General features: G+C 41.1%; 1 protein-coding gene across 1 annotated transcript; it reads right to left on the reverse strand.

Annotated features, from left to right (window-relative positions):
• Positions 1-6,400: 6,400 nt before the first annotated feature.
• Positions 6,401-9,384, reverse strand: LOC128271841 (F-box/LRR-repeat protein 14). The gene is made up of 2 exons (XM_053009502.1): positions 9,359-9,384; positions 6,401-8,439 (listed from the first exon to the last, which is right to left on the reverse strand). The coding sequence occupies exon 2, from the start codon at positions 8,210-8,212 to the stop codon at positions 6,734-6,736; it is 1,479 nt and encodes a 492-aa protein (XP_052865462.1). The 5' UTR covers positions 8,213-8,439; positions 9,359-9,384; the 3' UTR covers positions 6,401-6,733.
• Positions 9,385-15,289: the final 5,905 nt, after the last annotated feature.

Raw genomic sequence — 15,289 nt, forward strand, 5'->3', positions numbered from 1 at the left:
GGATTCATTCATTCATTGGATTCATTGGTGAAGAATTCTTCAAGAGAAGGATTCATCCGTTCGTAAGAATGAATTTTCATTTGTATTTCTATTTGTATTTTTTGCAGCGGCAGAACAACAGTCAAACCACGAAGCCTTCACCGCCACCGCCCTGCTCCGCCAACTATCCCCAAGCATCCAATTCAACGCAGCGTTTCGGCTCGAGCCTGTTTCGAGTTCGAGCTCACATCTTCTCTTCTAGAACTTTAATGTAGATTCCTTTAAAAATTGACGTTATTTTCAAAGCAGCACCGTCGATGCAGCGGCAGTACCTAGTAATGTACACTCGCAGCGCTCACTGCCGATGAGCGGTGCGCGCGATTACCTTCATCTTAATGCCCGCGCCAGTGGCTGCGTCGAGTGTATATCGCACGAACCAGAAAGAAGCGAATTCTCTTCCACACTGCATGGTGTGCCTACAATGCCATACATTATGGTGCACCGGCAGGCGCAGAAAGTACCATATTTGTGACTGAGCTCGGAATAAGCCGATGATTTGGGTTCCTGCTTGGACTGCCGACAGAGCAAGTATCCTATTTCTTGCTGCACTCCACCGGCGGTTTCAAACTAGGTTCTTTTTGAGCCGAACGTGTCTCGTGAAGTTTCGAATTTTTCCGACCGTACCAGCCCGTGCAAACAGCTCTCGCTACTTTCTGCGCAACGCTCGTCTCAGAAAGTATGCGTCGCAGCGTACATGCAATACGGATTTCAAAAACACTATTCTTTCTGGGGTCCCGTCCTACGGCACTACTGACTCCACACGCACTCCGTGCTCTCGAGTGGTCTCTTTCCCGTTGGCTTGCGCTCTCACATACTTCAGAAGGCACTTTCGGGCAGCTAAAATTTCTAAAGCAAAACTTGTCATTTATGAAATTCTGTGTGCGTGCATCTTATATGTGTGCATGTTTCCTTTATGGGTCCGTGAGTGCGTGTGTGTAGGTTTTCTTGGCACAGCGCCAAGTGTGTGAAGAATTTGCGCTGGCCTATGGGACGTATTCAAATGTGAAGCCTTCCCACACGCAAGGACGCCGGTGCCGGCGGACCCCTTCGCTGTGGAAACAGCCTCAGAAGCCCCGGCAGAGTCTTTGTCAATCCCATATTGCTGGCCACTCCACGCGCGCTACTACGGGTACTAATCTTTCCAGCACTCGCCCATCAAACCACCGACCGATCTAGGAACCAATCCAGCCATTACCACATGCAACTAGCCTGGGCTATCGCGTACACAGTGTTTTGGTTCGATTCCTCTCATAACATTCATTTGCCATACTTCTTCGCCCATATTGTGTCATGTCTATTGGAAACGGTCAATTTTTTATCCTCAAGGTTCTGAACAAAAACTACCCCATGGTTGTTGGGCTCGTTGTTTAGTGAATACTATATCGTTTTATAATTGTTTTGCAGTACTTTTTCCATGCCTTTTTAAGTTCGAACTTTTGTTCTTCTTCCGTGGTTTTTCTTTATCTGATCAAGATCGTTATTTTTAGGTAAATTCAAATGATAAACAACACTGTGCGAAATGCATAAATTTTCATCAAGAACTAACCCGGCAAACTTTGTTCCGCCTCAAGGACGATAAATAAGCAGATTCCCGATTTTACCAAGTTCACTTTTTACTAGGATTAGGATAAATTTAAAAAAACTAGTATTTAAACGATTCTTTAACAGGCTTTATTAGACTTTTTAAGCTTTCTTTTTTCTTCAGTTAAGCACACTACATTTTTTGTTTTACTATCAGGCCCAAGAACAAACAAAGCAGATGGTCTTCCTATCCGTGAACATGCCACATATGCCGCCATGGGAAAAACATTGATTTTCCAAATTCTGACCACAAACTTTCAAGGACTGTGATTTGTACTTTCGCAACGGGTGGTTTACGATTTGAACGAGACTAATGTTGTTACATAATTTACTATTACTTCTATTCAGAACGCTGAATTATCTCAACTTGCTCAGCTTTGTGGAATACGCAAAAACACGCTGCACATGTAATATTAACAGGAAAAAACCAAGGACTCTAAGTCAAATATCAGACAGAACTAACTCTTTGCAATTCGTAGCAATTGCTCATTTCAGGCATTTGAATACTGCTTGCTCTGATACATACGCTAAAGCAGCCTAAAGATATCCGTTTTTAAGCGATCATATCGCCAATCGTGAAGGTATATTCGTGATCTCCATTTCGTGAGCACATTTCTACGAATATTTTTTTCGCAGTTTTATCATGGCTTAAAAAATGTTGACGGAAAATGCGTGGATGGGCCTCAATGCGTTTTGCTTTCATCTCCTCTACAACAGGCCTGCATCCAGGCAACTTCTTGGAATGCTAGAAAGTGGAACATGCTGGAGTGTGTTCAATTGATCATGGTTATCCATTTTTCTTTTCGTCCTGGAGTCCTGGATTGAGATCTTTTTTATGCTCTCTGGTTTCTTAAATTTGTAAGGAGTTACCATACAATTTTCAAGGTTTTGAGTTCTTTTTATTTACAAAAATAGGGATTGCCGTAAATTCTAAAACAACGAAAAAGTCGTTTTAGAGAGGCTTTTCAATGTTCCAAATTATATTTCAGCATATCAAATGTGTTACGTCCAATTTGCAAACGGTCGTATGTATATTTCTTGTATTTGAATAAAAACTGTAAAAACAAGCACGGCGCTGTTGAAATTATAACTAAACAGAATATTAACTATCTAAAAGGATTTAGTGAAATGACGAAACTAATATTGCTTGTGCTAAATCTTTCAGTGCAGTGTGAACGAATCACTGCTTGAATAAAATTTCACTTTGTACAAAGGCAGTTTTTGAGTGTATATGATTTTATATTCGTATGCCACATTTTGGGCTTTGGACACCAAATGAAATCTTTTGGTATAGAACACCAAAAGACGGACAAAAGGCGCAGATAGTCAGTCACGAGATGATTTTGAACCAGTTGCTGTGAGGCCAGAATGTAGTGAGGCGATGGAAAGAAGGAATTCGAAACCTTTTTCTAGTTTTTGTTGTTTTTTCCACCTCTTGATTTGCGCCGTTTCTTCTCCTACACATATTCTGGTATTTTTTCTTGGTGGTGGACTGCAACGCTTGCTAAGCGGTCTCACATGAGCATCAGAGCAAGATGATGAACTTTGAAACTTGGAATCCTGGCGTTGGTCCTACGCTCCACCACAAACATACACGATTTCGGATGCAATTCGATTGTCATTTGGTAAAACAGTAACACATCCAAATGTAGCAAGCAAAAAAAAATGTTACCGATAAAGTTGTACTATTCTTATTATGTTTATTGCACAGGGAACAAACGAGAAAAAAATGTATTTCATAAGAATACATCAATTATACCGAAAGTGAAAATCAGGTAACTTCAAAGCACCATAGGAACTACTAGGGTGTCCCATAAGTTTTGCGGTTCTATTGAACCGGTGATTTCAGACCGGGATATTTCAGACGGTGCTTCTACAACAGTGATCCTGAATCAAAACAAAGGGTAAAGAATGGTCTGAACCTTGTTCATCGGCTCCGATACGAGTTCAACAATAAACAATAAATAAACAACAATACATTCCGAATATTTGTCCACCAGATTTGGTCCCTGGCGACTTCCATCTGTTTTCAGATAAAAAAAATCATGCAAGGAAAGCGTTTTTCATCAAATGATGACGTCCGAACGGCAGCGTTATTTGAAGCCCTTCCAGATTTTCACTTCAGGGATGGAATTCATAAATTGGAGTCACGTTGGAACAAGTGTATTGATGTTCAGGAACTAAATAATAAAGTTTAGTTCAAACCAAAAAACTGTGTTTTATATCGAACCGGAAAACTTATTGAACTGCCCGGTATATGCAACGTTTAATACATACGACACATATACACGGAGAAAAAAGAGAACAAACGGTAAAATATTCTACCTGCTGTACGAAACATGGAATTTACGAAATGCCTTCGTGCAAACCCACGCTGAAGTATTACAAATATCACATAGAAGGATGCGAGAAGCAACCAGCAGGTAAAGGAATCCTATTCCCAGAAAGCCTGTGCATCGTTTCGATGGCTTTGAATTGTCCGAACCCTGCTGGCTGTTGGACAGGCAATGGAACATAAGATGGTAGAATTTATCTCACCCTTAAAGGCCTAGCGAGATCTTCAATTGTATGTTGGCTAGTTTCGTTATATATATTTCACTTTGCAATGCAGTAAGGTGCTGTTATACAGCTGCTTAAAGGTAAGTGTCAACATCTTAAGAATTGCTGTAAAATTAGCTTCATTACTTAAGCAATAAATGTTAAAGATAAAACCTTAACATAAGAGTGTGTTACTACAATACAGCTACTACTTACTACTGCAGCAATGCTATCTTCCTAAGAAATAGAAATATTAAAAAAATATACCAACCCTTCATATTTTGCTGATATCGGTGAAACGCTTTCTCAATGGGTGAAACGAAAAGAAAACTAGTTTATAAACAAATATAACAAGGTACATAGAAAAAACCAAGGTGAAAATGATAACAATAATTAAAGACACTGCAAAAAAAGTTGTTCAAAAATATGTTCGAGATATAAGTATGTTATGCATTCGTAGAATACATGCGTTTGCTGTTCCTAATGCGGTAACGAGGTTGTCAGTGTTTTAGCGCACGTCTCCACAGAAACAGCAAATTTATCGGGGCCATATATGAAGCATCAACTAGTAGGGTACGGTTTTTGTAAACACATATGTATGTCCACAACAACGGGTGCAGAGTGGAAGTTTCAACTTCACCATACCACACAAAAGAAACAAACATCACAACCTTTGCATGTTTGCTATAAATGTAGGCATGATAAACAGTCACAGATATGGATGTGTGGTTTTGTTTCATCGTTTAAGTGGAACACTACAAAAAGTTATGTTCATTTTTGAGTGAGCTTGTGTAACATCACCGTTTATTGTAAGGTGGTAAATATTTCACCAATGAATGTTGTTGCGTCCGTATAAAAACGAAGTATTTAGTTATGAACTCTGTGGTAACAATGTGCCACATGAACGACGTTTTTATGGATCGATGCTACCTAAATCTAGAACAATGCTGTTAAAGAAAAATGAGATAGAGAATGAAAAATCACATACACACAGCGGACATTTTCATGTTAATTGTTTAATGGTTTTAATATTTCTTGCATGTTTTTCACTCCCAGTTACATTTCTTCCTTCTTAAATTTGTTCCACGTCTTCATAAACGATTACCATTTATGTTTTGCTGGTAATGATTTTAATGATAATCGATGAACGCACGTTGTTCTTTGATACGACAGCGGTCTATTTGTTACTAATTAAATGATAGATTTTAATTTCTATTGCTTCCTGCTCCCATCGTTGTCTTGATTTTGCACTATAATATATTTACAACAATTGTTTTGTTTCAAATATCAGCGTTCAGTGTATTTGCTAGCATAGCATCTTAGTTTTTTTTCTGTAGCGATAGTTGTTCTGTATCTTCATTATACACAAATTTCGCTTTTGTACTAAAAAACTAAATAGTGTCATAACAGCTGGAGTACTACAATTATAAATTTATATGAGTACCTCTGTTGGTATAGCAGTTATGCATATGGTAATAAAAGACTATTTCTTTCCAGCGCATTTTTTTTCATCGTGTGTGGTGTCCTGTCTTGTGCTTTTGTTTACAAAGTTCATACTTCTTTCTGGAAGTGTTATCATATCTATAGTGAATAGAAAATAGTCCATGCTGTACAAACGCTTAGGCAATGTCCGTTTTCAAATAACATTATCCTTTGACTGTAAAGGAAATGAAATTGTGTGAGCTGTTTTTTTTTTCGAAACGGTCAAACTGCCTTCCCACAGACTAACAGTATCAGCAAATAGTTTTGTTGTTATGATGATTTATCGGAAGAACTAGTTAAATGATATTCTACACTTTACGAGAACTTAATTCTGCTGTAAACATTTTCGATTAATTGTAGAAGTAATATCATCTAAACACTAGTGACATGATGATCATTATTGTAATACGTTCACACATTTCGTTCTTCGTCACTCGCTACCCAAACGCGTCTATACATCAGAACCTAAATACAAACGTCTATCAATTAGAACTTCGTGCTGTAATGTAGTATTGCGCTTCTGATTAAAGCACGCGGGCTAATTTGTTTTGGTAGCGTTGCGTAAAATTATTTCTCGTCTTGATCGTACGATTAAAGCCTTTAACGAAATGAAAATGCTTACTAGCTAAACTCGTTCATCTTACATTCAAACATTCACGTGCAACTCATTTCAACATTTCGAGATTAACAAGTATTTGACGCGTTTTCATAATCCATGAGTTCTCGAAGAAACAGAAAGGGACAGCAAAATCACCGACAAAGTAACATTGTTTTACCTAAAACAAGTATATAAAAATGAAAACGTGAAAACAGAAAACCACATTTTCCTTTATTTCTTTTAAGTACCTTAAAAGAAATTGTGTTTAAATTACCATTATGGCTTTGGTGCATGATGGCTACTCAAACTATCTAATCTTTACAATTCTTCAAAGACCCATCTTTACTCTTGTAGTATTCCTTCCTTCTTTTCACGAGTGCCAAAACACTTGGGAGTCATAGTCACACCCGCGGACTCGCATGATGCTTCAACAGTGCGTAGCTGTCGGATAATGTTGCGGGTCTTTTATGATTATTGTACTCTGCGGCTAGCTTATCACCGGATGTGCCATAGACCAAGATTAACCTTAGAAAGTTTTGGTAGTTGGTTGATTTTTTGTAGAGCTGCTGGTGTTAACCTGGTACATCCGTACAAATCGATGGCACGTAAGTTGACCAGTTCTTCGGCCACCAATTCAAGGCCCCGATCAGTAATGCGGCTGCACTGGCCAATATTTAGGGTCTCGAGATCATGCAGCGACTTGGCGATGCGCGATAAACCCTCGTCCGTAATTTGACAAGCACTTAAACTCAGCGAGCGTAGTTGGAACAATCCTTGAGAGATGTGTACCATGGCCTGGTCAGCTACCTTATCACAGAAGCTAACGTCCAACGTTGCGATTGAGCTACAACCCTCGGTCAGATACGCCATACCGATGTCCGATATGTTATCACAAGCTCGCAGATTTAACTCCTCTAAATGCGGCATGCGCGCCAGGTGCTTCAGACCGCTATCGGTTACGGATACACAAAAGCTCAGATTAATCGAACGCATGGATGTTAGCCCTTGTGCGATGTGTCGCAGAGCTTCATCGGAAAGCCGCTGACAATCTTGCAGCCCAAGGAACTCGAGAGCGGGCGTACCATCCGCCGTTTCCTTGCTCAGTCCTGCCAGATGCCCGATCCCATGATCGGAAATATGCCAGCATGAGCGAAGATTCAAGCGGCGCAGCTTCTTTAAACCCCAGGAGATAAGCAGAAGGCCAGTATTCGTGATGTTACAGCATCCACCAAGCTCCAATACCTCAATATTTTTTAGGTGCTGGGTGATTCGACCTAGGCTGGAGTCAGTCACCTGTTTGCATAGGGAAAGATCAAGTATTTTAAGGTTGGGAAGGTCTCCGGCAAATGCATGGCCAATTGCTACGTCCGTGATACTGTAACAGCCACTCAGGTTAAGCGATTCCAGTATCGGGACCCCAGTCACAATATCCTTGAGAGCGCGTCGCACGGATAGAACCTGAACGCGTTTGATCCCTCGTTTCACGAGCGACAGGAACAGTGTGGGAGAGGGGCGCCGCAGATGAAGGCTAGCCTCGACGCCGCGCCAGCAACTTTTCGAGTATGCTGCGTCCCGCCAAACAGTACAAACTTGCGCCGCTCGCCCGCGATCCATTACGCTGAGCTTAGCAAAGATCATCGCAAGAATTTCGGGGTACAGGTGCCCGATATGAGTTCCCTCCTCCACAACTGCTGCTGTTGGTGGTGAAGATGATGGGCTTTGCGGCCGGGTCGCTGAGCGCAGTATGTGGTGGTGCTGATGGTGTAGAGCCGCCACATGGTGTCCGTGGTGAACCGCCAGGTGATGTGGATGTGGAACGCTGAACACTGAAGATGCATTTTGCTGCAAATGCGGTTGGTGCAGAACTATGGGGTAAGGAGCAAACCGATGATGATGTCCACCCGCAATCGTGTGTGGCCGGTGCGTTATAAAACCGCCCGGAATTTCCGTCAACATAAAACCGGCCTCCTCCATTCGCACAAAAGATCTTTTCCTTTTGTTGTAGCACTTTCGCTTTCCTTCACTCACTGTTCACTAAAGTCTCTAGGAGATCACCAATTTTTACAAGCAGCGGCGTTTGGCGCACTGTATTTTACTCACTTTTCTTTCATTGCTTCACCACATATCATATCTTCTTGATGTAATTCCGGCGAAGCCTTTACACTTTAGAATTTTGAAATCCAATCCCACATACTTTGCTCCTATGCAGTAATGTTGAATAACACAGAGACAAATGCTGGGCGTGAGCAGTGTGGATCCGTTGCCGCTAATCAACAATGCACACTATTTAGTTACTTGGTGCAAGTGGCACTTGTGACGCCGGCAATAATCGAATGGTGCAAACCCGGTCCAACTATACAGTAAATGCTCGTAGCGTGCTTTCGCTTTCGCGTTACTAATGGTGGTATCTGTCCTTCGCTGCCTACTGCTTTTTATCATTACGCACACAGGTGCTGGTTGCAGTTTTCGTGGTGTACTTATGCCGAGTCGGTGAAAATGCCTAGCACATTTTGCTGGTTTGGCGATATGCTTATGTGCTTGTTCACGCCCAACATTAGCTCAAACGGTAACGGTGGTAAGAGCTGCATGTCAAGATTCTCACGATTAGTCACCTGAACAACTCAAATTATGCGCACCACTTCAGAACACCACGTAACACCCAAAACTATGCGCAACAACGTATCCGATTTTTTCCGCCTCTGTTGCTTTTGTTGTTGCAAAGTGCGGTTCATCGTCTGCGGCAACAATGTTTACAATTGAAGTAACTGACTCGGGTATCACAACCAAAATCACACGGTTACAATAGTTAATACAGCTCTTTTATTACTCAGCGAAGATCGGCTTAGAAGATCCAGTGACGAAAACAATGAAATAACGGCCACCAACCCGACCAGCCAGCTCGAACTTATATACGAACTTATTGAACAGCCTAGCACACAACATGAAATGTTGAAGTTCCCCGCGTAAGATTGCTATGGAAACACCGACGATGTTTTGGAACTTGGCAATGCGATTGAAATTAACTCTTTCCAACGACGAGCAGTTTTATGATCAAATAGCTCCTGTGAAAATCACTCTGTACGTATTCGAAAATTCACCGACAGCCGAACGAAAACCCACCACCAAGCTTGAATTTTTGTTTGTGTTTTGTTTTGAAATAACACTTTAGTTTCAGTACTTTCTGTTTCCTACTAGAAAAATAAAAACCTCACTTTTGAACCTGACCTTTCCTAACCGAAACTGACCAACTTTTCTCTTCTCTCTCTGTATTTCTCTATCCTCTCTCATTTCTGTGCGCTCTCTCTGGTTTTTCGACCCGAAGTCACTTACGAAGGGAACCCGAAGCAAAAGTTACTTACGAACGGGAAAGAGATAGCTGACGCTAGAGCGAGATGGTCGAACTTGATGGTTTTTTTCATTTTTCTGTTTTTCTGACAGTCAAACTGTCAGTTTATAAAAGGCCTTTCTGCAAATTGAAGGTACATTTTGAACTGTAACGGTTTTTGCTTAACGCCAATCCTTTGGCTTTTGGCCGCTTTTGGCTTTTCTGGGCCAAGGAATTGCTACGAAAGGCAGTTTGTTTTTCTCTGCCCATTTTCTTTCTTTTATTAAGAAGTTTTGGCATTTAATTTTTTGCAGTTAGTTTGTTTCGCAATACGATTCCGAGAAGCAATCGTTCCATTGTACAAACATTTTACGCCGGCAATTGCCGTCAGCACATTTATGCCTTCTTCCAGGAATTTCTTTCAAGAAATCCATTTTTTTAAAGAATCACAAAGAAAATGTTAAAAAAATAATCTTTCTGGGAAAAAAATAATCCTTCTGGGAAAAAAACATAGAAAACTGTCGATGACATTTGTGAGGGGTAGGAAACGTAACTTTTAGCAAAAATTTAACTTATTTTATAGCATTACTTTTATTGGAAATTTTGAAACAAGTAATTATTACCAGCCGAAATGAACTATTATTTAAACGTTTGATAGAATATTTATGAGTCTATTTCTCCATCCAAACTTAAATCGATATCATCGATTTAGTTAAATACATCGCGATACCGTTATAAATGTTTCCTCGATGATAAAAAAAATCTTTAACTACATTAGGAAAACTAAGTTTATGGTTTCTTCGCTGCTTATAAGCTAATGGAATAGAACTAAGTTTAGTACTTCTTACACTAGCGGACACGGACGGATTGAGACGGGAAATAACTTAAAATTACTTGAGTTTTAATTGTAATGTAATAAATTTTAGTTGCGTAGGGCCACAGAATAATTTTGCTGCTTTAAAGCTAAAGCTAATAAAAAACATCGTCTAGTCGGTTGGGCGATAAAGTTCGAGAATAATAGCAATACGGTTAACCGAATGAATGTATCACATTTTTGAGGACTAAGCCCGAAAGAGAGATTCTGTAAGAGCAACATGAATATCGGATAACGAACATGATATGCTCAGCTCAGGAGAACAGAGAAGCAAATTCATAAGAAAAAGAAACGATTGTGGGAAGATTAAAAAAATACGTGAAGTTGAAGAAAACAGAGTGCGCTACAGACCCACAAGACAATTTTACAAAGCGGTAGCATGTCACCGAAACAACTTTATACCTAAGGTCACATGCTGCCGCGACAAGGTTGGAAATCTGATCAGTAACCAGCCAGAGGTCCTCTCGCGATGGGCCCAGCATTTTGATGAATTACTCAACGACCAACTCACTGAGCAACCAGAAGCTCCACTGGTGGATGCAAATTTGCTCCTGCCACCAAGCATAGAGGAGACCCGAAGGGCCATCTGTCGACTGAATAACAACAAAGCACCAGGCACCGACGGGATGGTAGCCGAGCTCATAAAACATGGAGGGCAGAGAGTAGAACACGAGTTTCATCAAATCATAGATGGGGTATGGGAAAGCGAATCGATGCCTTGTGAATGGAATCTTGGCATCATCTATCCCATACACAAAAAGGGAGACAGACTAGTTTGCAGCAACTATAGGGGTATAACAGTGCTCAATACCGCCTATAAGATCCTCTTCTTCATTCTGCAGGAACGACTAGTCCCATACGCTGATGAGATAGGCAACTATCAGGGAGGATTCAGAAGAGGAAAGTCTACCACTGATCAGATCTTCACCATGCGGCAGATCTTGGAAAGACAGATCTTCACCATGCGGCAGATCTTGGATTGAGTACAGACAGAACACATATCACCTCTTCATCGATTTCAAGGCCGCATACGATAGCATAGCCAGAGTAAAATTGTATGAGACCATGACTAGTTTCGGAATACCGGCCAAACTTACCAGACTTCTTAGAATGTTAGAAAGCCAGGTGAAGGTGGATGGAAAGCTCTCAAATCCCTTTGCTACAACCAAGGGATTGCGCCAAGGGGACGGCTTAGCTTGCCTCCTTTTCAACATCGTGCTGGAGCGAGCCATCCGGGACTTGAGAGCGGAGACCTCAGGGACAATCTATTTCAAGTCCAGCCAGATTCTGGCCTATGCTGATGATATAGACACTATAGGTCGACGGCTCTCCGATGTAGCCAAAGCCTACACAGGGATTGAGCATGCTGCGGAGAATCTCGGCCTGCAGATTAACGAAAATAAGACCAAGTTCATGGTGGCGCCACCGTCAGCAGCCCCACCAACAACATCAGCGAGCATACGTGGGGGTGATGCACTAATAAGTGACCGAAAGATCGAAGTTGTCCCGAGCTTCACCTATCTAGGGTGTTGAGCGCGATCGACGTCCTAAATGTTTTCAGCACGGTTTAGGTAGTTTTTATCTTCTTTATTACTACTAGCACCGAGTGCTAAAACATTACTGATTTCGTTCGTCTCGGTCCACCTTCAAGCGTCGAGAATCGGACGCTTGAACCGTTTGCAGGACCTGGGTTGAGTTGACAGCGGTGTAGGGGACCCAAACTGTTATACGCAACATAGGGTCAAAGGTTAGCACCAACAATGACATAACCGACGAAATTCGCCCTCTTAGCCGCGTCCGAGAGGAAGATGCTCAGATTGATATTTGGCCCCGTATGTGACGAGGGACAATGGAGGAGCCGCTACAACAGCGAGCTGTACGCAATGTACGACGACCTCACTGTCGTGCAGCGTGTGCGTCTCGCCAGGATCCGGTAGGCTGGTCATGTCATGAGAATGGAGGACGACGAACCAGCCCGTAAAGTCCTCTTAGGCCGTCCAGAGGGACAGAGGGGGCTTGGTAGGCCCCGTGTGAGATGGAGAGATTGCGTCAACCGGGACGCGATATCGGCCGGTATTCATACTTGGCTTGGGACGAAGGCTCTCGACCGCGAGCGGTGGAAAAGTTCCTTGAAGCAGGCAAAGACCGCTCGGCGGTTGTAGCCGGATAAGTAAGTAAGTAAGTTATTTCGAAGCCTAGGCTTAAGTAAGCATTAGACTTACAGTCGAGAACGCAGATTGCTTTTTTCCTTTCTGCTTCTGGATCCGCTTTTTCTCCCTATACTGTTCATTCAACCGCTTTATCTCCTTATACTGTTTACTCTCTTTTGGACCTTGGTGGTGGGGGCGGTGGGGATTTACAATAATCTGTTAGAAAATCAAACAATGTTTGTCCTTCTTCCATCGCGTTTTTCCGCGCTCACGCTAATATTTGTCTGCATTTTAAAGAATTCTGTCCGGTAGCCAACGCAACTTGGTTAAATTGGGCTCTGTGAACAGCTCGAGGTTGTAATGATCCATCGTATAATGAATGGTGGCGTTAAAATATCTCCTGTAGTACTTTATACCGAGTGTGTCGTACTAATTCGTGGCTTTGTACTCGATTTTATCAATCATGATAAGATTCAGAAAAGATCGCAATAACGAATTCAATAAAAGAGAAAAGAAATTTTACAAATCGAAAATAGCCTTTTGATTTTTTTAAACTATCAATTAAGTTGTAATTGGTAGCTCGTGTTTGATAAAAGTTTAATTTGAAGAGTTTAAGGTTAAAAATCTGGATCGCTAACTTATCTACTTTATCTACTTATCTTATTTACTTATCTATTATTATTATTATTATTTCTGCGAATTTTCTACTGAGGCTGCAAATTTAATTATTATTATTTTATTTATTTTGCCTCGGTTTCGCCTCTTCGCCGTCGCCACTCCTCGTTCGCTCGCTTATTCAAAATACAAATCGGCCGTTGAACAATGCAATACCTAAAAAAACGCAAACAACACAAACATGACAGTAACAAACACAAACTTAAATTAAACAGGTAAAACTTACAACACTGTTACACGCATAAGGCGTCGATGAACTAAGTCGATGAATAATGCGTTACCAACCTAAATTTTTGTTTGTAAATTGATTTCACTTTTTCTCCTTTCTTTCTTTTTATTATATTATATCAATATGTCCGACTGTTTCATACAAATTCGGACAATGACTCCCCTAACAAGCTGAATTAGGAAAACTCATCCGGAAATCTCACAGTTACACATGAGAGAAACAACAATCTCGTTAAAAGTTAACTTCTCAGATTTCTTTTTTTTGTGTAGGTCGTTTGATGACAACACTACGATGAGTAAGGGAAACTGTTTCTATTATCGTTTTGTAACTGATGTACTCGTACAGACAAAAAAGTCATGCCATTACGCAAATGGTAATTTTGAACATTTTTGAACATTAACTCCGTAACATCAACGATACATCCTTTAGTTTTTCGTAGTGTTGTATATTAATTCCCAATACAAATGTACAAACAATGCCAAACGAGAATATTAAATTTTTCATTACAAAGAAGGGTCCATTACCATTGCAGAACTGTGACAAGATTCAGAGAATATACAGATTCAGAGATCAATAATCCAAAATAGAGCGTTGGGACTAAGTTTTTTGGACTAAGCGCGACCAAATGCATCTGGAAAACATGATGAAATAGGTTTTTTGAGGCAACGAAAAACTTACGTATGGAAGCCTTACGGGTTTGGAGCGTTCCGGTCACAAGGAGGCGCGGCGAACCTGGCGGGCATCCCACCACCACCTGAAAACGCCGACCCAACAGCAGCAGCTTCACCAGCAGTAACACTGGAAGCGCAGCAGCATTTCGGCGGCATGGAATAGGGCACGCTGGAAGCGGAACCGCGATCTACGGCGTCAACAGGGGAAGCGACCAGCGAAGCAGAAGCGGCCGATGCGTTGTAGTAGCCGAGGCCGGGGTTTGTCGCGAGGCAAAACACATCGCTACAGAATGCAACAGAGATGAGCACGGACTCTGTTACAGACCAAGACCACTCGTCGATTGTAGCCAGATAAGAAGCATATCGCATTAGTTTACAAGAAAATCGAAAAAATTTCAATTGGGTTAGTTGAAGAACAACTTCTAACGTCTATTGCATGCTGCACTCTAAACACGATCTGATCAAGGAAACTATGCTAGCAATACCAACTCGTTGAGGGTTGAACAGTTTGGTTTTGTGTGAGAGAATGAGTAAGATAGAAAACAATGAAGAAGAGAACGAACGATAGAAAAGTCTAAAGTAAAGAATAAAAAATGAAGGAGGGAGAAAGAAGGAAAAGAAATAGGGAGATATTTATTTGCTTAGTACTGAAGCTCTTCTACCTTTCCGATAATAAGCATCATTGATAATAGATTAGCGCGCTTCTCGCCCATCCCTTTTCAAATAGTTTTTTCGCTGCATCTTAAGGGTTTTCATTTTGTGATAGCTGATGGAATTTACCTTTTCGTTTTCTTTGGCGGCGGCGGCGGCTGCTTTGATTCTTTCTTTCGTTCCATCCATTTCTTGGTTTTTTTCGTTTTCTCTTACACGAAGTAAGGAAGGTCGCCGTTCTTACTTTGTTTCTTCCTTTTTTCTTTGCCGCTATTGATACTTTAGCCGAAGTATAGGATGCAAATGCTTCACTTGGTATAACTCAAAACATGCTATGTGTTATATTTTGTCATGTTTTTGCAACAGTAATGTACAATTGTTATGTTATTGGAAATGTAATACAATTCTAATGCAATGCATAAAAATGAGAGGATCATCTTGTTTGTTACTTCATTCAATGATTCAATGGTTAAGAG

Source organism: Anopheles cruzii, chromosome 3 (assembly GCF_943734635.1).
Source record: "Anopheles cruzii chromosome 3, idAnoCruzAS_RS32_06, whole genome shotgun sequence".
NCBI lineage: Eukaryota > Metazoa > Arthropoda > Insecta > Diptera > Culicidae > Anopheles > Anopheles cruzii.

Excerpts from the sequence above, each read along its gene's own strand:
- LOC128271841 (XM_053009502.1), bottom strand. The coding sequence starts at position 8,212 with ATGGAGGAGGCCGGTTTTATGTTGACGGAAATTCCGGGCGGTTTTATA.